General features: G+C 34.9%; 1 protein-coding gene across 1 annotated transcript; it reads right to left on the bottom strand.

Moving 5' to 3' along the window:
- Positions 1–1,886: 1,886 nt before the first annotated feature.
- On the bottom strand, positions 1,887–6,779 carry LOC136821782 (agrin-like). Its single transcript, XM_067077995.1, has 8 exons — positions 6,724–6,779; positions 5,704–5,835; positions 5,064–5,147; positions 4,484–4,603; positions 3,735–3,848; positions 3,286–3,537; positions 2,749–2,904; positions 1,887–2,192 (listed from the first exon to the last, which is right to left on the bottom strand). Exons 1-8 carry the CDS (start codon positions 6,758–6,760, stop codon positions 2,071–2,073), a joined length of 1,017 nt encoding a protein of 338 aa, XP_066934096.1. The 5' UTR covers positions 6,761–6,779; the 3' UTR covers positions 1,887–2,070.
- Between the last annotated feature and the right edge of the window lie 19,709 nt (positions 6,780–26,488).

Below are 26,488 nucleotides of genomic sequence, written 5' to 3' on the forward strand. Positions count from 1 at the left end.
AAACTGTGATTCGATGGATTTACACTTACACTTAGACCTGCACGGACGGGTCTCATTCTAGCTCCAATTATTCTTTCCTTTCGTCAAAGTCTGAAGCTCAGTGATGCATTCGGTATTGTATTGATTGAGTTGCAGGAAGTACCTGAAATTATGGGAATTAACGTAGTCCTCCAGCATTTACTCTGCCATGTAAAAGATTTCAGGTGACGACTTTACTGGAAACTTCTTTGCATAAGTGACTGTAATAGGCCATTATATTTTATAACCGTGTCAGGGGGTGGAAGAACCTTTCCAGGTCCAGGGGGTAATCCGAGAAAGATTTCCAGAAGGTCTAATGAAGTGTTTTTCCAATTTTCCAGGAGATAAAAAGCTATTCTTAAACTTCCAGGGGATAAACGATTGATACTAGTTCGTCCACCCTCACTTAAAGACATGAAAAGAACTATTATTGTCTTTTTTGCAAATTTTTCCATTTTCCAGGAGGTGTTTCCAGGTTCCCATTTTTGAGAAGTGAAACTTACCCAAGGTCTACAGTAGACAGGACAAGCAGTAGCATATAGGTGTGCTTTCGTTCGATGACAAATTGTAAGGTGCTAAAAAAGACTTTTGGCAAGATATAGCGTCAATGTTTTTCTATGTAGAGCTATTCTAAAAGACGACTAACTGCTAATCTTGGAATGCAGGTCTAAATTATATTTGAAATTTGCAAAAAACTCTTCATGGAAATGAAAATTACGACTGTCAACCTGTAGTTTTCTTTTGGAATAGATGGCTATAGGCTCTTCGGCTTAACATCCCCTTGCTTCAACTCGACTTTGTAAATTGGTAAATGTTCCTTTAAATATTATTGCAAGGAGTTACAAAATAGTACAAAATTATTATACAATTATCATACAAAATGTATTATTAGCAATTAAATCTTATATAAATTATGTTTTGCGAATATAAAATACTGAAAAGGCTTATATCAGAAAAACCAAGTCAAAGACTTAGCTGACACGGTGACATAAAAATTCCAAAATAACCAGTACACGCTTTTTTTTTATATAAGAATGGTGTTTTTTCATTTCATCAACTTTTTGGCGAAAATCATCCAAAAATATTCTTACGGTATTCTTAGGTTAAGATCGAAATTGGCAACCTACAGGTTAAAAGGCATTAAAAATGGCATTCTTAGGTTCAGTTGCTAAATTCCATGATGGTGATATTCTTACCATATTCTTAATTTTTTTGGCCATTTTCATCATGGACATTCTTATAAAGTGTATTCTTATAAAAAGAAATGCGTGTATATTTGTCCAGTATGTTTATCATTGCGGGTTTTTTTTTACAGACTTATGACATGTACATGCTTTGACATTCCTCTTGAAGACAATACCCCTGTGTCACAGACCCGCTGGGAGCCCAGCCCCACTGGAATGGAAAGATTGACAAAAATTTCACCCCCGGTGGGAAAATACCTTAGAATTTCAGCCCCCTTCGGAAATAAACTTTTATTTTATCCCCATTCGAAATTCAATGTTCAAAAATTGCAATTTAAAACCATTGCCACTGAATTTTTTAACCTTGGAACAAAGGAATTTCTATCCCCATGGGGATTTCAATAGGAATGCTATCCCCACTGAAAAAAAGGTTCCACCGGAGCTGTGAGACAGGGTCGTCTAACAACTCTTGTTGACCGGAAAGGGTTTTAGGCTAGCATATTCAGAGAAATAATCTTCAGCTATAAATTGATGACAAGACCGACCTGCCTAGTGTTGGGTTGAACCGATTCCAGCTATTTATGAATATTATTCACTTGTTTGAGCTTTTCGATATTCATACTGGTTCTAATGCCAATTAAATCCTTTCAGAGCTGGTACTGTAAATAAAAAAACCTTTTAACATAATTTAAATTCAAGTGTTATTCTTGGTATAATTTGTAGAGCGTTTGGTGTTCTTTTAAATATATTCCACGTTTTACAACGACGTTCTAGGACCGTCATTCTAGTGTCAGTATTTTGTAGGATCCTCTTTGTACTTTCTTCGTAAATTTTTTATTTAATTTTTTCTCGCTTCCCATTGGTTGTACTAAGAACAATAGTAACACGTTTTTGGACAACGCATGCGCATCAAGCTTTTGTTCCACGTGTTTGGGCTGTTGCAGTCTGGTTTGAAACGTCTACAAAGATGTTTCGATTTGTCCTTGCATTCTGTAGAATGAAAATAATGAAGAAATAAGAATGTAGATAGATAAAGTCGATAGATAGAGTCGATATTTTACGTGGATAGTCCAGTAATCTAGGACTTTTAGGCAGTCTTTCGATTGTTTTCACGGGGTCCACTGCCAGCCGGCTTCGGCTATCTAAGAACTGAACGGAACATTGGGAGGAGCGGGGATTCGAACCACGAATCTCCAGACGCTGACGTCTTTAACTACTTGGCCGTCGCTCCTACCCACTATAATAATACCCGCTATCATTTTATCATAAAGCAAATTTGATAACTCGTGTGTACAAAAAAGAACCATTAAACTGAAGACCTAAATCGGAGGTCAGATGGGAGGTTACATTGTCAACTTCGTTTGGAGAAAAGAAAAGACAAGGCTAGGTTTATAAGAAAGTAAAAAGTAGGCCAAAAAAGTTTTTCGGTATCACTCACATATTTGAGCAACTCTTCCAAAAAAGAGGTAAAGGAAAAATGGATCGATTTTGTAAAAAGGAGGCTTATACCTACAAATATGTTAAGCTAAAATGAAGCAAAACTTACTTCGTTTATGACATCCTTTGAGATTCGGACCCTTGGCATGGCTGCGTCCATCTATACAGCATCCAAAGACTGAGTTCTCACATCCAAGGGACCTCCTTAAGGGATATATCGAGTTGTTGTCTATGGAGTTTCCCAACAAAGAATTTCCAAGAAAACCTGAAGAAATAGAAATATGTTAAAATGTTGGAACCCTCACAAAGTTATCCAAAATAATTTCACTCTAAAACGAATCCAATAAGCCGTATTAAAGTTTTAATGTTTGTTATCCTTTAACAATAAATAGTTTATGAGTTCAATCATGGGGCCTTCGACGATGGGCGTGCCTTTGCATGGCCTTTTTACATTTCAAATTTTGAGTGTAAATTTATTGGTGTCTTTTTTAGTCTGAAATGCAGGGCTCAAGATCACCGTTAATGTAGGAAGCATGAATCTGTTAGTGGATGCCAGCTGCCTAGATCTGTCTGTGCATTATCGACGGCTGGATTGCATACAAAACTATCCAATTAAAAAGGTAAAGCAAGTGTAAGTAATTTTCACCTGATCTTCTTTTTTGCCTTTGACACCTCCCATAATTCCTAACCGTAACAGGGTATGCCGAGTCACAATTCGCATGAAACAATCGACATCTGTTCTTATATTCCTTGCCATCTCTTCCACAAACTGTTCCGGTATAATGGTCGTCCGGATCACAATGTGCTCGACACCCACAATACGGTACTCCTAAATGATCAACTCGACATTTTGTGTTAGCGTTTGTGCACTTGAAGCCTTGACAAGGGTCCTTTTTACCTTGAGAGAAAATTGAAAAATGATTCAAAATATTAACATAAGTTATCAATCTTGACATAACTAGGAAAAGAAAAGTGGTGCAAATCTGAAGGTTTCACTTCTTCTTGCTTGAAAAAGTTTGAAGATTTCTCTTTGAGCCTTTTGAGCTTTAAACTTAATGAATATGTCTCTAAACATTTACGAAAATATCGTCTTACCACAAACATTACAGGATTTTCGACATTGGTTATAAGTCTTAGCTTTATTCTTTTCACACTTTCCTGAACGTGCAAACCGTTTACATTTTCTTGTGTTCACGTCACGACAAGGTCCTGGAAAGTGAAGAGACAAGATTGAAACAAAATGGAATGAAAAAACCAGGAAGAATAAATTTGTGAAGTAACCCAGCTAATCCTTTCAGTTGCATCCACCCTTAGATACAATCATTTTTCCTAGGAAACAATACACATTTACGACCGTAGCTGCTAATTGCATTTTCTTGTCTGTTTTACTACCTTAAAACCATCCAGTCTTTGATTCACACATTAAAGCAATAGAAAAAAGTGTAAAAAAAGGATTGGATAGAGTTTAGGGTGGTAAAACGAACAAATAAATGCCCGCGCGACAATTGGCGGCTACGGTCGAAAAGATATATTCCATGATATCTCCTTCTTTTCCTTAAATTTGGTTTTTGCAAAGTCAAATAAGGGATGTGAAATAGAACGCAACGCAACGCTGAACTCTTTGAAAAACTATAGTACCTAAAGTTCGCTTTAAATGTGCTTTTAAGAGTTCTTGTTTTGCGATCTTTCGAACAAATGCTTCAAATCTACCGAATTACATTTTGTATACTGTTGGAAAGATAATTCAGAGCACTATAATCTGAGAAGAAAGAAAATTCAAAAATTTTAGAAAATGAAAAGATGAAAACAACTAAAAAAAACAGAGAAAAGAATTCTTTACTCACGGCACAATTTGCAAGAGTTCAAACACATATCCGAATACTTTTGAAAATCGGGCCGTCCACAGAACCCGATACGAACAATGGATTGACAAAAGTACGGCCTTCCAGTGTCAACACATGATTCTATGGCGAAATTAAAACAACAAAGGTTTTACAAGAGCCGATGACGAGATTAGGGTAGTAGCATATTTAGGGTGGTTACCATATTTGATGAGGAGTAAATTTCTCGAGAAATTGTGAATGATAAATACAGTGAAGTATATAGAATCACAAAGCTCTCAAGAAAGTTCGAAAAAATAAAAATCTAACTTATAGCTGTTACTGTACGAGAAATTTTCGAAAGAGACAGAATACCAAAGCCATAAATATCGGCTCCTCTTTAAAACTACAGCCCTACTCCATCCGTAGAGTTAGCCTGTTTATAGAAACGAGAAACAGGACCCCTTGAAGGCTTTTATTTTAAAGTGTACATTAATATTCGGCTTCTTAGAGTCTAAGAGCACGTACTTACGAATCCTCAGTGGCATTTTTAATTCTTGAAAAAAAAGCCAACAATCAAACTCAGTAAAAGTAATTCTCTAACCTTTACAGCCATAAAAATGAGGGCCTTTGGCAGGCGTCTTTCCATCATTACAACATCCATATCTCATTGAATGACATTTTTCACCTGAAAAATTAGGTATTTGTGATTTAGCGAAAAGTCAATTTTCTTCGGGAAAATCTTGTACCAGTACGAGCTATACAGACAACGAGCTTTTCCAGAAAAAACCGTATACCCCCTGTTGAGGAGATCTATCCCTCTGTGGCTGGAAATGCTCTAACCCCCTAGAATTCAAGGCACTTTCAGGTTCTGGAATTCTGAATTTTAGTAGGATTTTAAAAAGCTACCCCCATGGAATTCCAGTTATTTTTGACAGATTTTTGTATCTCCCTATGGAATTCCGCCACGTATCAAACCTTACCCCCTTGCAACGGAAATGGATCTCCCCAACAGGAGTTATACGATTTTTTTTTTTGGAAAAGCACAATTATAATTAGAAAAATATTCTATTTGTGATCAAATCAAAAAAGGCTAGGTGAAACTCTTGAAATCCATACTTTAACAAGTGATGTTTCTTAGTCCAAAATCAAATTCCGAAAAAAGATTTTCATCGAGGGAGACATCATTATCAAAAGCAAATCAATCACTTAATATAAGTTGGTTTAATCCTAGAATAATATACCACAGAATCCACAGTGTTTTTGGCAGTAGATTTCAGCAAGTTGTCGTTTGTTGGTGCATACACCATGATTTGCGAATAATGTACATCGGTATGCGCTCAATCTGTCTTTGCATTCTTTGGCAATAACCATATCTAACAAAAGTTTATGGATAGTTAGGAAGATTCGGGTTATTTTTTCTACAGCGAAGTCTCTATAACTTGAATACCCACTGGGAGCACAACTTTGTTCGAGTTAATGAAATTTGTAATAAGACATTACTAAGTAAAGGAACCATAAAACTTGTTAAAATTAAGGAAACATTTGAGTTACTGAGGCTCGAATTAAAAAGACCTGATTTAACTTTCCATTTGCCTATGACCTAGATTAGGGGTAGAAACCAATCAAGTAGTCAGACGGCTGAGAAGTAAGTCTGAGTCGGTAGATATAAGTTTGGCATGAAATTATGGCTAATCCTCGAATAATAAGTTTTGGGGAAAATTTTTCCCGATAAATACAATATTAGTATAAATAAGTGAGGATCGCCTACAGCCATAACTGCAGGGAGGGAGGGAGGTAAAAAATATTTCATCCTGTCAGCTTTCAGTTAAAGCATCGACTTGAACAGGGAGTTGCGATGGCCATTATGAACATGACGTCACGTGGTTGTTAGCAAAGTAGACTCAGTTGGCAGAGGGCTGCCACCCAGCCATTCCAATACTATAGCGCTTATCAAATAAAAGTTAAACCGTGATTTAACTACCGTGAAAAGCACAGGTCGAAATCATATATGAAAACTTAACCTCTGATACTCAGGGTACGAACCTGGTTAACAGGAGGGAATATTTCCGGGGATAGGGTTACTTATACAAATAAAGATTTGGGAATGTGCCGCTGGAAAAATTTACTTTTTTCACTTTCCCACCCCTTTTCTTATCCTCATTGACACACCCCGTTAATCGGAAAGGGCAGTACACCCTTTTTTGAAATAATTGTAAATTTACAATTCATGAACAGAAGTAGAAACGTTGTAAAAGAACTACCTAGAAGTGCAACTATGAAAACCAAAGATGCATGCATAATTTTCTTTTTATAATATGTCTCTGAAAATAAAAATAAAATACACCGTTATAAATCATTTTGGTGTTTGAAGAATCAAATACTTCAGGAAATAAGGAAAAAAGGTCTATCGGTCATCCACACCAACAAGCAAGTCTGGCGGAAATCTAAAAGATGGGAGAATGGAATTATATTAGAATTGTGTTGATACATCTTAAAATGTTTCATTGCTATTGGATCGGAAGACAGACTTTGGCTAGCTCATCATTGAGGATTTCGTTATTCCCAGTCAATAGCATGGATTCCTTGCATCAACAATATGTGCGCCACAAATAAGAACGTCTCCAAAGGTCGAATCAATCAGCAGAACTCCAGAGTATTTCAATCCGCATCGTAATAGATCATAAATTTAACACAACGCAACAATACTAAAAATACAGTTGACGCTCTCTAATTCGACGTTTTACTTTCGTTACGCTTCCATAATTAATTCACCGTCAACTGAAAACTCTCATAAACGGCGCTCTTCTATTCGATACGCTACCTTATTCGATGAAAATTCAATATCCCTTGCAAATCGAACTACAGAGCGTCAACTAACATCCAAACAAACTTAAATCACAAAATTACTATAATCCTCTCCTTCTGACCATAGAATGTCGGAGTAAAGAAAAAACACTAAGAAAGCTCTCAAAAGTCATGAAATTCTTTTTAAATATGTGCGGTGAGGTAACACCACCTTCATAATTTCGCACCTTTTTAGATACAAAAATATACACGCAAAAATCTGTATAAAATGACGTCATAATCACTAGCCATTACCTAACTTACCTAACAATTTTCAATTGTAGTAGAGCAGCCGACTGAAAAATTTAAGGAAATAGTCCAGTAATGGCTATCTTAACCACATTTTGTTTTTGATTTGAACGTCATTAATCTTGTGTTTTGAACAAGCCTTTCAACACATGCGAAAAAACTTGAAAGGTCTCAAATATTTAAAACCTATTGTCCTGGAAAGATTGTTGTGTGTCACGTGTACAGAAATAGCAGTGTCTGGATGATACTAAGCGTTACACACTGAAAAAGGAGGAAGTCCTATGTAGCTTGTAAGGAAAAGATCCTATTCCTGGATGGAATCGTAACATCATTATATCACAACAGTGGGATGCCAGACGCGAAGTTTTTATCTAAAAAGGATAACTTTATATCTTTTCATTCTTGCCTGAGCTGAGTCTATCCCAGCTGGCACACAACGTTTTTTTGACGTTTATTTAACGTTCATAACGTCCATATAACGTTAGATCAACGTTGAAACAGCGTCGTGTGCCAGTTGGGATGCTATTTTTTTGAGCGTAGGTCCCACCGTCTGTTACCTGTCGATACGGAAAAAATATAGTGGAATATATATAGAAAATAAACATTGGGAAATTTTAAAATATATCTTTCAAATAAATAAATGCATCTTAATAAATATCTTTCCAACGAAGCGTTTTGCCGCCATTTTCGTTGTAATGAATTCCGATTATTCAAAAAACATATTCTTTATTAAAAACCAAGCTCTCATCGGTTTTCAACACCTGATTACTCATCTTTCAATTGGAAGTCAAATGTTTGTCATAAAAGTCATTCGAAGAAATTTTATCAAAAACCAAGCATTCCAACACCTCATTTTTTTATTGAAAACATATTTCGAATGTAAGTCAATTGTTTGTGCATTACGGTACAAAATTTATCATTCTGTACCTTTACCAATGGTTACAAACCAACTCGATAATATCTGATCAATGTTACTTAGGAATTTCAACACTGTCATTGGCGAGTGATGGCCGGGTCGTCAAGGTGCCACCCGACCCTTCTAATGTTTCTCTCAGTTCATAGATAGCTTCGCTGGCTACTCGCAGACACCTTGAAAACAATCGAGAAACTTCGGAAGGTCCTAGATTACTGGCCTATCAATAAAAGGATCGACTCCTATCTATCTTACAGCCACAGAGTGCTTCAATACTTTATAAGGATCGGTACAACAATCTGATATTACACCCCTTTCTCGCACCCGGTAGGGTTTTATCAGCAAGTGGGGATAACAACAAGGGACCGTAACTCGATAGGGATTAAAATTTTCATGTTCTATAAGGAGGGGGTTTCAAGGGGTACCCGATTCCGCAATTCTGAAAATTTTTACTCCAATGGGGATATGACACATCAAAGGCCGTATATCATTCCTCTCCGATGGAAAATTGGCCCGCTCCTTTAAAGGTTTAGCATGGACGGCCGCCAAAAACCGCCATTTGAGTATCAGATAATCCCATATCTGGAGATATGAGAGTGTCTTATTATTTTCAAATATTTGCTGATTGGTTGGGTTATTGAAAAACGAACGGCTTAAGATAAATCTATCTTTGATTTAGTCATCTCAAATGTAACCCGAAAAGTAAAGTAATTGAATGGATAGATGTCCTAAAAAAAGAGCAGTGCAACTAGGAAAGTGATATTTGATTGTGTCCTTTCCATTTATAGTAAGACCTTGAAGAGACCTTGACTCATATACACTTCATAAAAAGGTTATCAAAGATTATCGAATCGAAAATAAATGTTTGACCTTTGTCCACTGGAGTGTAATAAAAATGTGACCTCAACTTTTCAGTGTTTCGAAAAAATGATCATTTTATGTGGGTAGGAAGCTGTGTAAACAAGCTAATTAATTGTTACATGCAAAAGTACCATGATTCATAAATCTAAAGATAAAAATTTGAAAACGAAATTCGAAAAGATTTGGATTTAAGGAATCACTGGAGAAGTGGGACGAGGGGCGTTAGGAAATTCAAGTGGGACGCTGAGTGGACGATAGTGGGACGCTCAAGCAGGACGATAGTGGAACCTTTACGTCCCATCTGAGCGTCCCACCTAAACATCCGACTTGAGCGGTCCACTTAGCGTCCCACTAGCGTCTCACCTTAACGTCCCACTTGAACGTCCCCGTCCTACGTCCCACTTCTCCAGTATGCCGGATTTAAGGTATCTAAAGAAGACAAGTGTATTGAATCTCATTTCCCTGCGTTTTCTTGAGAACACCGGCTATTTAAAGAAAATCTCCTTCGAACAACTTAATATGAATATCATTGCACAATTTTTTCATGATTAGGGGTTATAGTAACCAGATAGTAATATTAAGCTTATTTGACCATAGGCTTGGTTTGGTTGACATCACTAGTGGTTTTTGAGGAATTATACTTGTAGAGTTATAACACATAAGAAGTTCAAAAACATACCGACGTCATACGATTAAAGTCAAGGATTTGACGTCAAATCATAGTAGAGCTGACAGTTAGTTGGTCTTAAAGCAGCTGTATTTCTTTGTGTGTTTTAGTCAGAGAGTTGTTGTAATACAATTTTTTGCTCAGAATTTCAAGCTCTATATGATGGTACCAATCATTTTCGTTTATTTTGACTTTTGAAAATCAGGTATTTTCTTATCACTTATTTTCCCTTGCAGTTTTGCCTATGGCGTCACTATTTTGGTCACAAAAAGTTTTCCCGGGCCTAAGCCGCGTCCTCCCTCTCAAAAATATCTTGTAATGTACTGTTCTTTGGAATAGACTAAAAATGGTTAGGTCGTAGAAAAGATGTCACGGAACCCCAGGCTTAGCCCCCCTACTAAGACGAACTATATCTCTGAAATGAAGAGTTCCTGTACCTACTGTTGGAAACAGTCATAAAATTCTGATGAAATGTTTTGCCTTTTAGCCGACTCTTCTAGGTCAGCCATGTCTTGCCAAAGAAAAGGTCATTTGACCATGGGTTTGGTTTGGTTGACATCGCGGTTTTTGATGATTATAAATATGGAATGAAACTAAATCTTACCAATATCAGTCACGAGATTTGCTTATAACTCAATCTCGGATCTTCATCATTGATAAAATTTATCATGGCAACCTTTTTCGGTCAAGAATTAATTTTGAAGGTCCTGCCCAAATGTTTTGAAGAAGCGTGTATTGGTTTTAAATTTAGAATCAATCATTCGAAAGAAACAATACAATTATCCAATGTTTCACAGATTAGAATAACTTAGGAGGCAGGATAGTTTTGAAAAAACGGCGGTTGGCCCCGGGGCGGAGTATACAGTTAGATAGATTTTTACTGCTCCAAACTCTACCGCCACTTTTTTTTTCGCTTACCACCCATTACGGCTGTAAAATCCACGCATATATTTTTTCCCGTTTTTACTATTCATCTAAAGGAGGATAGCATCGCCTATCATAAAAATCGAACAGATTGAATACAGGTTTGATGGCCAGTAAAATGTAAAAGAAATTACAATGAGACCGCAACTTTTCACTAATTGAAGAAATAATAATTTTCGGTGTGTAGGAAAATGCGTAAACAAGTGGTTAGTTGTATATTGTTATCGTTAGTTTCATGATTCAGAATTCTAAAAAGGGGGGGGGGGGTTTTCACGGTTGGCGGAGGAGCGGAATTGGCCCTTTTTTCGGACGGAGTGGCGGAGTTTGGCGAAAATTTAGACGGAATTACGGAAATTGGGTTCTCTGGCGGAGCAGAAAATTAGGCAATTTTAGTGCGGAAAAACGGAATTTAGTAAAAACATTTGCGGAATTTCGGAATTGGTAAAAGATATTCAAAATTTGCGGAATTTTCGACAAAAATATTGAATTTCAAAGGAATTTTCGGTGACGGAATTTTGATTCAATTTAAGACGGTTTGACGGAAATTGGAGAAAAAATTGGCGGAATTGCGGAATCGGGTACCCCCTGAAACCCCCCTAAAAATAACACGGCAGATTTCTTGACAATGGAAAGAGTTTTTTGCTGGGCCAGATGAATTTTAATAATAAAAGTGAAAGCTAAAAAAATTATTTTATTCTTTTCTAGGCGTTTTGTTGTCTTCTTTGCACCATTATCATATTCTTGACATTTTCCATTTAGTGAAATAATGTCAAATACAAAAATTGGTTACTAGGACTGCAGGTGCATAACCAATTTAATTGTCTGTTCTCGATTATATGCCGTTTTTATATTAACTTACCAAGAAACTGAATAGTCAAAATTTGGCTGATAAAAACCTGAAATTTGAAGAAGTAAAACAAAGTGAAAAATCCACTAGAGAATTCGTCATTCAGGAAATTAAAGTCTAAATACCGTATTTTTCCATATGAGCAAATGAATCTCTTGGCAAACCGATGATACACCCCTGTGTCACAGACCCGCTGAGACCTTCGTTTGACTGGAAAATTTGGTCAAAGATTGACCCTGGTGGGAAAAATACCCAAACAATTCAAGCCCCCCCCCCCTAGAAGTTGACTCTCATTTCATACATTTGTAAAAAAATTACAACACCAAAACTATTCCCATTGGATTTTTTAGCTTCGGGAAAATATGATTTCTATCCCCAATGGAATTGTCCCAAGGTGTATAAAATAGTTTCACCGGGGCTGTGAGCAAAGAGACAATAATAGAAAACTATTTTCTATCTCTTTGCTGTGAGACAGGGATAAGATGATTCACCTTCAAAAAATGTTCAATGAAAAAGTTTGTTAGCTAGAGCAGGTAGATAATTTGCAATTTGAGGACAATTTCTCGAGAATGAAAATCACCTCTTCAAGGCTTCCTGTACAAAAGCTAACTATATTTAAAAGAGCTAATCTTCTTGAAAGTAAATTAGCTTACCACTTATATCGGCGACTCATATAGAAAAAAAAGTCGAATATCTAAATCGTTTTATTACGATGAAATTTGAAAATTGATTTAAACAAAGTTATTTTCACTACCGCAAGATAATTTGATAGGTATAAACATTGTACACAGCAGTGTATGTTATAAGCAACTTGGTGAAAAGCAATCGAAATTTAAGTTATTTCATCCCCCTAAATCCACAAAGGTGAAAAGGTATACAAGTCATCACTATCAGCTTTAGCACATGCGACCCGAGCTCAATTTCACTGTGCCTCGACGTACTTCGGCTTACTTTGGAAATCAGTTTACCTTCTTCCAGGTCAACCCATAGGTCAACACAATTATGATGAAATAGTGTGGGAGATATAGGCCAGGTACCTATGTGTGAGCTGGCCAGTGCTTATGCCCTAGCAGACTGTTTGAGTGTAATCATCATCAAGCATCACTATAATAACCTGTGTGTTGCGTACACATGATAAGGAAGACTGAAGTAGCTCTATGTATTCCTACTGGAAAGGGAGGAACACCTATTTAGAAAGGAGTGATTGGATCAAAGGTTACAACCTCCGAAAAAAGTTCAAATAGGCAATAAATTGTTAAGAATGGTCGAAACGGACCTATTACAAAAGGGCTATCAATTCTAACCCAAAAGAAATATGAAAAATCAGTGGGTCTAAAGCGAAAAAAGGTACTATAAGAGATTTTGGCCGAATGGAGAAATATTTTAAATTTTTTTCTTCATATTTATAATAAAGAGTTGACGCAATATCTATCTTTCATATTTCTCCTTCATTTTCAATTTCTTTGGAAATTCTTCAAATTTTTACATCAGGTTGCTTAAAATTGTCTTTCCAACGAGGAATTACTTTTAGCTGCATCTTATTCGTTCAAAAGTAATATTTAATAAAGTACAGAATGGCAATTTTTTGATTCCCATTAAATACAAAAAATAGAATGCTTATAGGAAAATGATGCCGAATAAATTAGCTTCATTTATGATTTTTTTTCTATTTGGGTTGGTTATGTAAGAGAATTGATGATATCTTTTGGTTGTAATCACTTCATCAGGAAATTAGAAGTAAATGGTGTAGTAAATGGTATGCGATGCCAAAAGGAAGTCGTTCTTCATATGTATAATGTGATACTAAATTTTTATGCCATAATCTGTTCACTGTAAGAAAAGTGTTGTAAGAAATTCAGTACGCCAACATGTCACAGGACTCGGTCGGACCCCCTTCACTGAAAAAAATGACCAAACTTTTGTTCCCGTTGGGAAAAATGCCTCGAAAATTTCGACCCCACTGGAAAATTGACTTTTATTTTATCCCCATTTGAACTTCGATCCAAAAATGTACTTTCCACAGGAGTTTTTGAACCAGGAACAATAGAATTTCCATAGAAATTTCCATAGAGATTTCAATAGAAATTTTCATCTCCACTGTTGAAAACTTCCACTGAGACTGTGAGCGATAGATTTCAGTAAAACCGTCGTTTTTAAAACAGCAAATATGACTTCTTTTTGAATAAACGGGAGTCCTTCTGCTACAAAAAAAACTGAAAGGAATTCGATTCTTATAAATAATAGTATCCATTTCGACAGGTTATCCTGAACAAGTTGGATAGTATCAAAATGTTTCCTTTTGAATGAAGCTTTCTCCCGCTAGCTATCAAAAATAATGTTCAAAATATTCTTTGAAAATTGCTCAGGAAATTAGACCTTGGAATTTGAAGAATGAGAGACGCCAGCAAAGATCACGAGAATGAAAAATTCCCAACACCAAGGTGTTTTCTTGATGTTTGTTCAGAGTGCAGATCAGCAAATTCAATATCATCATTTTTTCGATTTTGGAAAAAACAATGTCGGTCAGACCTGCAGAATAATAAATTAATTTGTTCTTGCCTAGCAGAACCAAAAATATAAGTTCCTGGACATTTTCTAATATCTTCTATATCTCAAAAATATTAACTTAAGAATTTAAGAAATGTGAAGTATGGAAAAAAGAATAAAGCTCTTTGTAAAGAGGATTTGTTTATTTGGGGGATTATTCTCCATTTTTTGTCCCCATGAAAATAATCAAATAAACCAATCCTCACTGGAAAATATCATACTATTTTTCCCATCCCCACTGAATTTTTCGACTTGAAAACCGAAGAATTGAAATCCCCAGTCATAAAAAATATGGTTTCTAGTTTCTAGTCTGTAATTTTTACCACCACCGGCTGAAAAACCCTAACGGTTCTGTGAGAAAGGAGTGTTATTAAAGTCTTGATATATTGAGCTCCAATAAAATTGCTTTAGATGCATTCGAAATGGTAAGGAAAAAAATTCAACAAACTTTTTTTATCTCTTCCATACACCCCTTTTCACAGTAAGATTTTTTTCAGCTACTGGTGTAAAGAAAATACGACTGGGATTGATGCTTCCATGCTTTTATGGCTGGGAATTTGAATTCAATTGTTTTAAAGCCAGAAAATTTAGTAGAAATGGAAAAATAGTGCAACATTTTAAAACGAGAACTTTTTTATTTGATTATTTTCAGATGAGGCAAAAATTCGAGCCTAATTAGGCTCTCACGTATCGTAACGTTACGATATTTTGGCCACTTTTTCCAGTGGGAGGGGATCTCACTAGGTTTTCTATAGTAAGAAATCGTTGAGCTGGCTTGTTGATATATCGATTTGTTATCAAACTGGTGTTCAATCTATTAGTGCTTTTTTGTCCATTGTTTTATTCGCAAGTGAATATCTTAATGGTAAAAATATGAGCGAGAAAATCTGCCCTTTCTATATAGGATTTAAATCGCAGCAGAATTAAAGTCTATTCACGATAAGTGTACACTCTTTTTTCTTTTACCTATTACTTTTGAAGGAATTCTTCAATCTTTATAAATTTGGTATCATTGGAAAGATATTAGTGAGTGGAACAATTTGAAATAAAAAAATCTTTAAAAAATTCTAAAAGTGAAGATGAAAATGAAGAAGAAAAAAAGGAAGATCTTGTAGAAAAGTGCTATAACATTCATTTTCACTGGAGAGATTCTTTGATCTTAGGAGATCATCACTGTGAAGAAATTTCATTGAAATATTTATTAAATATAAAGTTATGATACAAAGTTAATAAGTGATTGACACCAAAAAACAGCAAAAAACTGCAGAAAACAGCGTTTTTAGACGTCAATCAGCTTATAACTTTGTTTGATATCTTAATAATAATAATAATAATAATAATAATGATATATTTCTGGCATTTCCAAAATTTACATTTGGCTCTTCACGTGAAAATTCTGTATATAATATATGTGCAATGTCTAGAAAAAAAATTGTAAAATAACCTGGTAGTATACTGAAAAAAAATTGGGACCGTATGCGGACAAGCAGATAGGGACGAAGCGGTGGGCTAGTACGACGAATAAAATGATTAGGATTAAGAAGTATAAGGGGTAAAATGTGAATAGTGATAGAGCTAGACTAAAACCTAAACAAATCCGAGTATCTGAGTATGCTAGCTGAGGCCATCGCAATGTGTGCTATTATAAAAAATTAACGAATATATTTAAAAAAAAAATACTAACATAATGTTATAAGCTAGACTAGACTAAGGTTCAAGTACTATTGGTGGCTAGAGGTAAAGTAAGCGACAAAATAGATCTAAGAACTCGGTGAGATAGAATCACGACAGAGCGTAAGATAGAATGAGTAAAACTTGCATAGATTGCAACACCGAAGGCTGTGTAAAAGTGTACTGGACCTTGCAAAACACGACCAGTATTTTGACATAAATCTTTTGACTGAATGATTATTTTTGAGAATTTTTTTCACAGTGATGACGTTCGATGATCAAGGATTCACCTCAGTGAAAATTTTAGTTATAGCACTTTTCTACAAGATCTTCATTTTTTTCTTCTTCATTTTCATCTTCATTTTTAGAATTTTTTTAAAGATTTTTTTATTTCAAATTGTTCCACTCACTAATATCCTTCCAATGATACCAAATTTATAAAGATCGAAGAATTCCTTCAAAAGTTATAGGTAAAAGAAAAAAGAGTGCACACTTATCGTGAATAGACTTTATATTATATCTCCGTCCGATAGGAAACTTTCGTTTTTTGACCTCATTTAAAAAAACTCTCCCTGAAGCAAAAATAATGGTAAAATTGGGTATAAACTTTTCATATTCTTTGAAAAACATAATAATTTTCAAGAAATATTTTCAAGCTAATTAGTGAAATAGAGAGTTCACAGGTAAATTACTGCAGCCCTGTAATTAAAGAATTATCCAGCTAATTAATTCAATTTCGAGAAGAGTTTTGCAACGGATTTCCGACGCGTAAAGTAAAAGATAAGCCTGACTCTCATTCAATCAATTCTTTCGATTTATACTATTTTTAATACAAAAACATGAAATGGAATGATTTTTAAATGCCTCATTTATCTTGCTGACAAGTTGACAAATTGGTTTGAGTACACCTTTTTTCCTATAAGAACATACAAAATTTTGAACCCTTCGAATGTTCTTAACTTTTTCGGTTTTATGCCTAAAAATGTTCTTAAAATGTTCTTATTTTCTCCATTTTGTGACCAGCATTTTTTTAACTTGTTTTTCTAATGTAATGTAAAATTTATTTGGTCAAGAAGTTCTAAAATTTAGTCATTGCTACAAGCATTGATGTGGACCTACTATATAAAAAATAATTTAAAAAAATAATAAGATAATAAAATATAAATAATTATTTCGACTATTAACAAATAAATAGATTCTTAAAGTTAAATGGGCTAAAATAAATGACTTTTTAGCATTTTCGGCCATCAAAGCCTTATGTTCTTATAAAGTTTGTTCTTATAAAAACAAAACGTGTATTGATTTGAAGTTTTAGGGAGACTTCTTGCTAAATTTCCCATCTAATCGTGAGTTATGTGGATGGTATCTTTTTTAATTTTTGGCAAAGGATGAGTTTGGTTTTTACGGCTTATCTTTTCACTAAACTTTTTTTTAAAGTTTGTTGTTAAAAATACTTTTTGGCTCATCCACAGGCGTATCCAGTATAGCCTGGAGATCCATGCTATGATTTCTTATTTTATATACTGATGGCGAAATATATAGCATGGTTTGGGCTGAGAGTTTGAATTTCCCAGATCCTGATAACGGTTGAAAACAATCCAATCAAATTTTGTTATTCTTCTACTGGTCACACTTTCTTAGAGAAAGCGCAAGTTCCAAAATTCGTTTTTTTTTTTTAGTAAGCGAGGACAGCGCCGAATTCGAATTCCCCACTGTAAATCTTATGAGGCAGAAATCTGCCTCACAGCTCGTACCCGTCCTCCCTGTATATAAATAGAAATATAGGACGGGTCTCCTGTCTACATCCGCAGTGACACCATCATCAATACTATGACGTCATCAGTCAATAACAAAACAAATTCGATTTGTATCCACAGACTAAGTGAATTAGTTTTGCCAGAAGTGTTTGGTGTTTCAAATTATTTCGTCTTCAGAAATTGGGGAATCTAATTACACAAATTAGATTGACGGCTTTTTTAACCTATTTCCATTCTGTCAGCATGAAATATCATTGGGGTGCCAAAACAAGTCCCACATATTTCATTTGAAGGAAAAATTTTATCTAAACTAATCAACTGTGGATCCCCACTGAGGTTGAGTATTCAACAAAGTTATTGATTAATAATTGGTAACACTTTATGATTTTGCTTTGGTCAAGCATTTACGTCATAAAGAATTGAGGTTAAAGCTCGTTTGATTTTTAACGATTTTAAAATAAATAAAAGAATTCCTTTACAATTTTTTACGATTTTTCAATTTAATGTGGCTTACTATTTAATTTTTCCCAACATGTTTGAGACTCGTTCCTTTTCGAAGAAAAACAGTTTATGATGACCTTACCAGTTATATAATAACATGCTACAGTATTTCAGGAACTTGATCGCAAATCCATGATACTTGGATGGGTAACCACTAAAAACAGCATAAGCGTGTTTCGTTCGCAAATTAGAAAAGAATATCGACGGAACGTAAACACAACTTCTAACATGAGTAAGAAATCTTTCTATGGCTCCCTTAATCCCATCTGTACCCTCTTAAAGTCTACGCGTGTTCAATTTAAGAGGGCTCTGACATAATTGAAAAATTGATTTTGGTATTTAAACATTAAAGTTACGTTTGAGGTTAATTTAACACTTTTAACAAAGAATTGCCTTTTGATCAAATCTCTTAGAGTAATAAGAGTTAAATTTTAAAAAATGACGTTACGACGTTAATAATGTGTTGCAACACCCTCTTTTACAAAAAGTGCTTAGTTTTAATGGATAATTAATCTTTTTGTTTTAGAGTTTTTTTAAGCTGTCCGCAAAGAATTCAACTGTTTTAGATTTTATGGAAAAATTTTCTAAATTGATGCATCAAAAATTATGACTGTTTTTCTATGAAAAATTGGGATGAAAAATTGGTGAAAAAGCATTATTCTAGAATAATTTTTCGAAAAGCTATTTTGAGTTCGGTTAAAGATACACGATCTATGTACAGCAATTTTTTTTTCAAAATGTTTTTCTTCGCCGAAAAGGAGATGCCTTGGAGTTTTTACAAGATACTTCACTAATTGGTCATTTAAAGTGATAGAGATGACGCGTTCTTTAGAAAAAGTAATAAGATTCTTTCATTACATCTTAACGACCAACCAAATCAAATAAGAGCTTGTAAAAACTCCAGCTTGTCCCCCGAAAATAAGCTCTTCAAAGTTGAAATACTCTTCTTCGCAAAAGTCCGTCAAAAAAATCAAAGGTCAGAGCTCTTAATGGTCATTGTCTTCGTGCATCCTCAGAAATTCGTGGCTCAGAGATCGAGAAATTTAACTTTTTATTATAGTGACCCAATCTCGTTCCCGTGTATCCCGGGCTTTATTTACGTTACTATCAGTCAGTCAGTCAGCCATGCGATTATCTAGCGCTATCAGTAAGCATAAAAAAGCTGATACTAAGCAGGGAACGAGGTTGATAGTGACCATGGAACTGTCATGTGCGGCCACGATCACGACCATAATCCTTAGCGATAGCGCCATCCATTCAATCATGTACATCGCGGCGGAAAGATGATGATGACCTGTGAAAGACAGATTTATCAGTGCTTAAAGGCCGGTCATAAAAAAGTTTCGCACGAACAAAAAAAAGGTTGAAGGAAGTTCTACTTTTTTCATCTGTTACGTCAATTTCGACCAATTGAATTGCTTCATTTTTCAACCGACCAATGACCTTACAAAAACGTCAAAAAGTTTTTGCTCATGTCGCACGAAAGTGGAGACCGGCCTTAAGAGTGCAAACTTGTTTTGTATAAAAATATAACAAGAGCCGCAAAAATGCGGATAAATATTTCCTTTGCTATTGATAAGATATTTGGTGTCCTCAAAAGATTTCAAAGTGCTTTAAATTCTCAGATAACATCAAGATAACACGAGTCTCTAAGAATTTCAAAATTCCATTTATGTAATTGCCAGTATTTACAGGATTACTCCTAAAAGAGGGGGGTTTGTGTACTTTTACAGTGTGATGGGATTGGCCCTATTTTAGTACGGTATTACAGGATCTGACGAAGAAACGAAAAAAGAGACGGGAAAACGTTATTTTAAAATCAGACGGTGACGGTAATTAGCCTTATTTTTTTGTTATTTTGTCGGTATTTTAACCTCTACAAAGCGGTATGATGGTGTTATTATTTTTTTCAATTTTTGGGATTCCGGCATTCAACAAAGATTTTGACGGGTAAACGGTATTTCTAACCCCTTCAAACCCCCTCCATAAGATGACTAGGATTAAGTGAATTAATTTTCGCGATTTCACTTTAAAAAAATCACTCCCTTGCTCACCAAAATTTTTTTTGCGCTTAAAAGTAATAGCCGGGGTGACCAACATTTAAGAAAAATATTATAATCGGGAGGGGGTGTTAATAAATAGAAATGGGTGTTTTTTTGGCTGAAAAAAACAGTGGAGGGTCCATTACAATTATCTGAGGAAGAGAAGGCATAGTAGTATAAGAATTTGAATAAAAAAACTTTATAAATCACTGCAGCGAACACGAGGTTGAAGAGGACAACTTACAACAACACCTTGATAGCTCAAATTATCACACTGTCTGAAGCCGTATATCAGTTACACCATTTTCATCTTATTCCTCCTTTGTCAGGTTCAACCTAAGTATATTCTCAAATTCGTAAAAGTCATATCATACTACATTTCCGGTATTGTAATTTACAGAAATTATACCACTTATGTTATATTAGTGATCACGGAGTATATCCAAACTGGACCAGACTGAGAACAACAATGCAGTAACCAAATTGGCTAGACAACTTTTGATTTTCGTTAGTTTTCGCTAGGTGGACTTTACTTGGATTTTAGTATTATATGTTGATTTTTCACCCTACTATTCGGCTGATTCATGTACAAATTCACGAAAATGACTTCTTCTAAACCTTGGAAAAGTAAAATGCGGAGAAAAATGCCTGTTTTATTTTAACAAATATATCCCTCTATAAGGAAATATTTAATAAACCTGAAATGTTAAGATAAATATGTTAACGTCTGTGAGACAGCTTTTGCGAATCCATGTCAATTTATTGAAACTTTACCATATTGCGGCTAATATATAGACTAGAATCCAATAACGACAAGGAAAAATACTATTTCGATTATGAATGAAGTGAACGATGTCGCAATCACAGGAAATATTATAACAAATCATCACCCGTATGTCATTGGAAAATGTAATTGATTCTGACTGGAACTGTCAATATACCCAGGCGGCACACAACGTCAAAACAACGTTCATGTGACATTCCTAACGTCTAAATAACGTTACTTGATCGTTAAGATCGTTGTGAGCCAGTTGCGTAACTATCAATATCTTCAAAATACTTTTTACGGCGACATGAACGGGAGACTCCCTTTTATAATTCGGGGAAGAAATAAAACGCCCTTTTGTTAAGATCCTGCCAAATAAAAGAGCGCCAAAAAAGGGGCGCCAATCACGTCATTTTTCGGAAATTTTAAAGGAAGAACCCTAATTTGTGACCCAGGGCAGCAAGGAACTGATTATAACATTGATATTTTCGTTTTGGCTTTGACTGAGCATTGAAAAATGAATGATTCAAATGACGAAATGACAGGAAGAAAAAATTAATCATAATTAAGAGAAATTAAATTTTTTTGCTTGCTTCACAGAACAGCCACCATCATTGTTTTGTTACTATAGGGAAATAAACAAAATCTTTTTTGTAATTTTCAAAACTAAAAAAATAGCCCTGTCCTGACCACAGATCTGTAAAGCTCGAATGGTTAGATTCGATCTGTGGCCTTTATCGAAAAGTGAAGCAAGTTTTGGTAGGATTTCCTTTCTAGCAGATATCTGGGGTACTGACTCTACTTTTTTTAATGAATTTCAGCTCAATAATACTTCATTTTTGTAAATCCTACTAAATTATAGTTTATTGTTTGTTTTTACTTCCGAGCGCTAACACTCTACCATAAGCACTGAAAATGCTTTGATGAGGTCGACACACAAACTAAATGGAGCTCAAAACGTTGGCTATAAAGAATCGCCAAAGAAATCCCGCCCTCCAGAGTAACAGATGAGTAATAAATCCTTTCATAAATATTCATTTCAGTCACGTTGATGATAACCTATACCAAATTATTTATGTATGTGTATTTTTCTGCGACGGAGACGGTAGGGTTCTGATTTATTTTGTTTACATCCTGACTCAGTGAGGACGACGGCAAACCAGCACTTTTAAACCGTCCTCGATTTTCAGGTCAAAAATACGGGTTATTCCCAATCGCTTCAGTCACTTTACCGTCCTCAAAAGTTCAAATACATTAATTTGCTTACAGGCTTGTAGAAAATCTTTACTTTGGTTGGCACCTGGTATAATATCACAAGAGTTGAATCTATTATAATTGTATTCGACAGTAGCTTAACAAAGCCCTGTTAATTAAGTATTAACAAAATAAACATCCATAACTTCTAGTAATCCAGTTGATACTTCTAATTTGCTGCTAATTACAAAGACTTGAAATCGGTTATTAAGGATGAATAATTGAATTCTTCCTACAAACATTTTTCCCTGTTCAAGTCCTGGCCCAATCAAAATCTCATTTAGCTCATCTTTGAATACGTCTTTAGAAGTCGTCATACCTTTATTTACGTCCAAAAAAATTCTGGATGGGCCATAATGACTTTTAATGGACGAGGTAAATGAGATACGATGAATGCTGTTGATTTCTATTTGAGGAAAAAAACAATTTCAATGATGTGGTTTATACAGAAACAGAGAAATGCCTTGGTGTGGGGAATAACGTCAAAGATTGCGCGGCATTCTTCAACAAATTTGACCTGGCAGGGTATTGACGAAATGTTATATTCCTTAATTAAATCAATTTAGCGTCATTAATTAATTACCCTGGCTTTTTGTCACTCATTAATATATTATATTAAGAAAGGCATTTTTCTTTCGATCTCGATTGATAATTTAAATCTCTATCGCAACACTGCAATAACGTAACAGTTATGTCCTCACATATCTTCGAAATGGATTTGCTCATTTCAGCAATAATATTCAAGCGTCATTCCCCCTCATTAATGCTCTTGGAGACGAAATTTCAATTTTCAAGAATAAGATTCGCCATAAACTGAAGGGAGTGATAATACACGATGATGATGGTTTATTTTGTCTAAATGCTGAATTCAGCTCATGATTTAGCTCATACACACCCCTGTGTCAAAAATCCTATCCAAGTAATAAAATTTAGACAGAATTTTGCCCCGGTGGAGAAAGTATCCTACAAATTTAGTAGCCCTACTGGAAAATTGACTTTCTTTTCATTTCCATTTGAAGTTCAATGGAAAAATATATTGCACTCCAAAATCATCTCCTCTGGTTTTTAGACACGAGCAAGATATCATTTTTATCCCCATTTGGATTTTGATAGTAATTTAATAGCTACTATGAGAAGAAAAGTACCGTTCTCAACTATGATTTAGGTGGTGTTGACAACTAAATCAGTACTTTCATGGTGACTGCGCTCTAGTACTGGTATATTTCTGTCACTTTATTTCGCCTACAAAATGTCAGAAATCTATTTTGGAATTCCTTTAACTTGTTTGATAAAATCAAAACGTCAATCGAAACCTATATAATTGCGACCACAGCATGCTGTATACGTGTTGATAGTAATAATAGCTATAAGCATTTAGTGTTTAACGTTGACATTCATTCCGTAGTTTTTGGTGATCAAGACTTGATGTTTGAAATATCCAATTCAAGTAAACCTATCAGCCTTCGGTCCTAAATTGTGACTTTCGAGTCCAACCCCTAACTGGTAATGACCCAATGTTCCCTGATGAATAACAACAAAGAACGAGAAAAAATGACAGTTATACGACAATTAAGAACGACGTATTTAGCCATTCCAAACCTCGACCTTGAGTACAACCCTTTCGTATACATTACTTTTTGTACTTTACGCTGTTTAACCACTAACGAAAACGCATTATATGGTCTGAAATTGGAGCATGTTAGAGTTGATAAGTAATAAAGTAATTGATGTCAGCAATTTTGATTTACTCTTTTGCTTTTAAAGTTAGCAGCTCCACCCATCAAATTTTACATAGAACACACCCTTTCGACCGTAGCCGCTAATTGCCGCGCGGGCATTTTTTTGCCCGTTTTACCACCCTAAAACCGTCCCAGTCTTTTTTTTTCGTGCCTAAATACAATAGAGAAAAGCGTAAAAAAAGGATTGGATCGAGTTTAGGGTGGTAAATTAAATAATAAAGTGGCACACGCCTGATTGCGCGACTACGGTCGAAAAGGTGTTTAGCACTGCAAAAGAACAATGAAAAAAACATGATCCTCAGATCAACCTTCAAAGTATTGACATAGTAACAAAGATGGAAAACAAAACAGTGAAACATCGAGGAAGATCATGATAAATCCTAGACGTCAAAAGGAGATGAATGGCACTGTGTACAGGATACACCAAAATGATTTCGCGTTACAATTTCTTGAATGGAAAGGAAATGAAGAATGACAACCCCTGTTTAATGGGAATAAAGATCTCTGACATATAATTTGTTATCGTGATGACAAATTACAGTTACAATCAAGAAATGTGGGATTTCTGTCAATGTGAATTCAATATAGGGTTGACTTTATTGAGTTTAAAGCCCCGAAGGAGCTAGAGATGAAACTCTAGGGTGGGAAATAAAGTCACTTGATTCTCATTTGATCGATGCCTATCGCACAAAAGCTTGATTGTAAATTAAATACATGTACAGATTTCGAAAATTCTATACCGCCTGAAAACAATGGGAGCGCTAGATGCAATATCCGCCATTCCAAAAGTTGCGTAACAAATCATAAGGCTTCACTATTCTCTTTCTAATCACTTTTTTTTCGTTCGGGTTTTTAAACTCACTCATTGGTTAAAGCTTTCAGATATACCCAATTTAACAAACCCGAGAGCTTTCATCCTTTTGATGTGACAATTATAAAAATGTATGCTGTTTTTCATGGAAATACGAGCCAAGAAACATGTTTTGAAGGAAATTGATGAAAAGTTTGCGTCATTCTTAATGGGTCAGCAGTAAAATTCATCATTATCTTTTTCATTACAATTATTATTGTTATTGATTTTGCAAGGGTTGTCTCTTACAAATTATGCCAATCAGTGTTTTGATCATTTTCTCAAAACAAAATAGTGTCAAAACATCCTTAATGAAAATGTCTCAGCCAAACGTTTCGTTTTTCAATGAATTCTCCGAAGAAACGTGCTTGGACACGATGATTAAGAAAGTTATCTTCAGTTTCGATCCACCTACTCATCATTAAGCATACATAGGAATTTTATTCTTGAGAAGAAGATATGAACTTGGAAAATGGTGAAAAGTTTCTTTTTTCCGTAACACTGCATTTTATATAAACTCCGTAGGTAGGCAGTTCTCAATCCCCGGGGGCATATTGACGACCGATGGAGATATGCGGCTGGAGTTGACCCTGTCTTATATAAATGTTTGGTAAATTTAGGATAATGTTGGAACGAAAAATCGAAAACTTTTCCATTTTTCACCCTGAAAAGTGGCATAAATGACTAAAGGTAAACTAAAGATGTAACAAATTTTCTGATTTCCACCCTGGGAATCGCCCAAAATAACCAAAGTCGATTTTGTCAGACACACATCTTGAAAATCAGTAAATTTGGAACCCTGTCAGATAACTTCATAGCCTAAAAAAGGTGCCACAATTATTTACAGTATTCGTGAAATATTTCGTCAACACTCAGAAAATTAGCGAAAATTACAAAATTACTTTATGTAATATTACAAACAACAAAATTATTGATATATTGGGCTTTGTAATATCAGAATTAATAAATATATGTCACATAATAGTAATAGTGGGCGAATAAAAATAATTGGTATTGTCTTATTGGAAACAATTAATTATAGTCGCTAAAAATTTCATCATGTTAAAAAACAGATACAATAAAAATATACTAAACCAAAATGAAAAAGTCTGCCAAAAGTTACAATATCTTTTATTTTCATCTCTTTTCTTCTCCACTTTGTATGAAGCTATTGTTCTTGCTTAATGATGTCATTAGTATAAAGCTCGTTAAAAACGTGGCTATATAATTAAGGTATATCCGTAACCAAGCTTTTGTTGTTTTAGAAAGTGTTTCCTATCGTTTCAAGCACTTCAGATACGGCGAGATATCGATACAGTAAGGACACGCAATAGAGCGATTTCCAGTTCTGCTGGAGAGTGGCTTGACAACTCGCAGTTCTAGGATTGTATCAATATTGTGTGTGGCGATTTAGAATCTGTTCAAATACTATCGTTTAACTTGTTTAAATCTTTTTATACCGTGAAAGCGTCGATTCTAGATTTCACTAAAATTCAATTTGTTGTTTTTGTTGGTATTTTTATCTCTTGCTTTACGTGAGACGGCAAAAAATTTCGTGATATAAGTTTCCGCATTACTTTGACATAAGTTCAAG

Source organism: Clytia hemisphaerica, unplaced genomic scaffold, assembly GCF_902728285.1.
Source record: "Clytia hemisphaerica strain Z4C2 unplaced genomic scaffold, Clytia hemisphaerica genome assembly, whole genome shotgun sequence".
NCBI lineage: Eukaryota > Metazoa > Cnidaria > Hydrozoa > Leptothecata > Clytiidae > Clytia > Clytia hemisphaerica.

Excerpts from the sequence above, each read along its gene's own strand:
- LOC136821782 (XM_067077995.1), bottom strand. The coding sequence starts at position 6,760 with ATGCATGCATCTTTGGTTTTCATAGTTGCACTTCTAG. Across the intron at positions 5,836-6,723 it reads TTTCATAGTTGCACTTCTAG|ATATGGTTATTGCCAAAGAA; the intron begins GTAGTTCTTTTA and ends AACTTTTGTTAG. Across the intron at positions 4,604-5,063 it reads TCATTTTTATGGCTGTAAAG|AATCATGTGTTGACACTGGA; the intron begins GTTAGAGAATTA and ends ATTTCGCCATAG.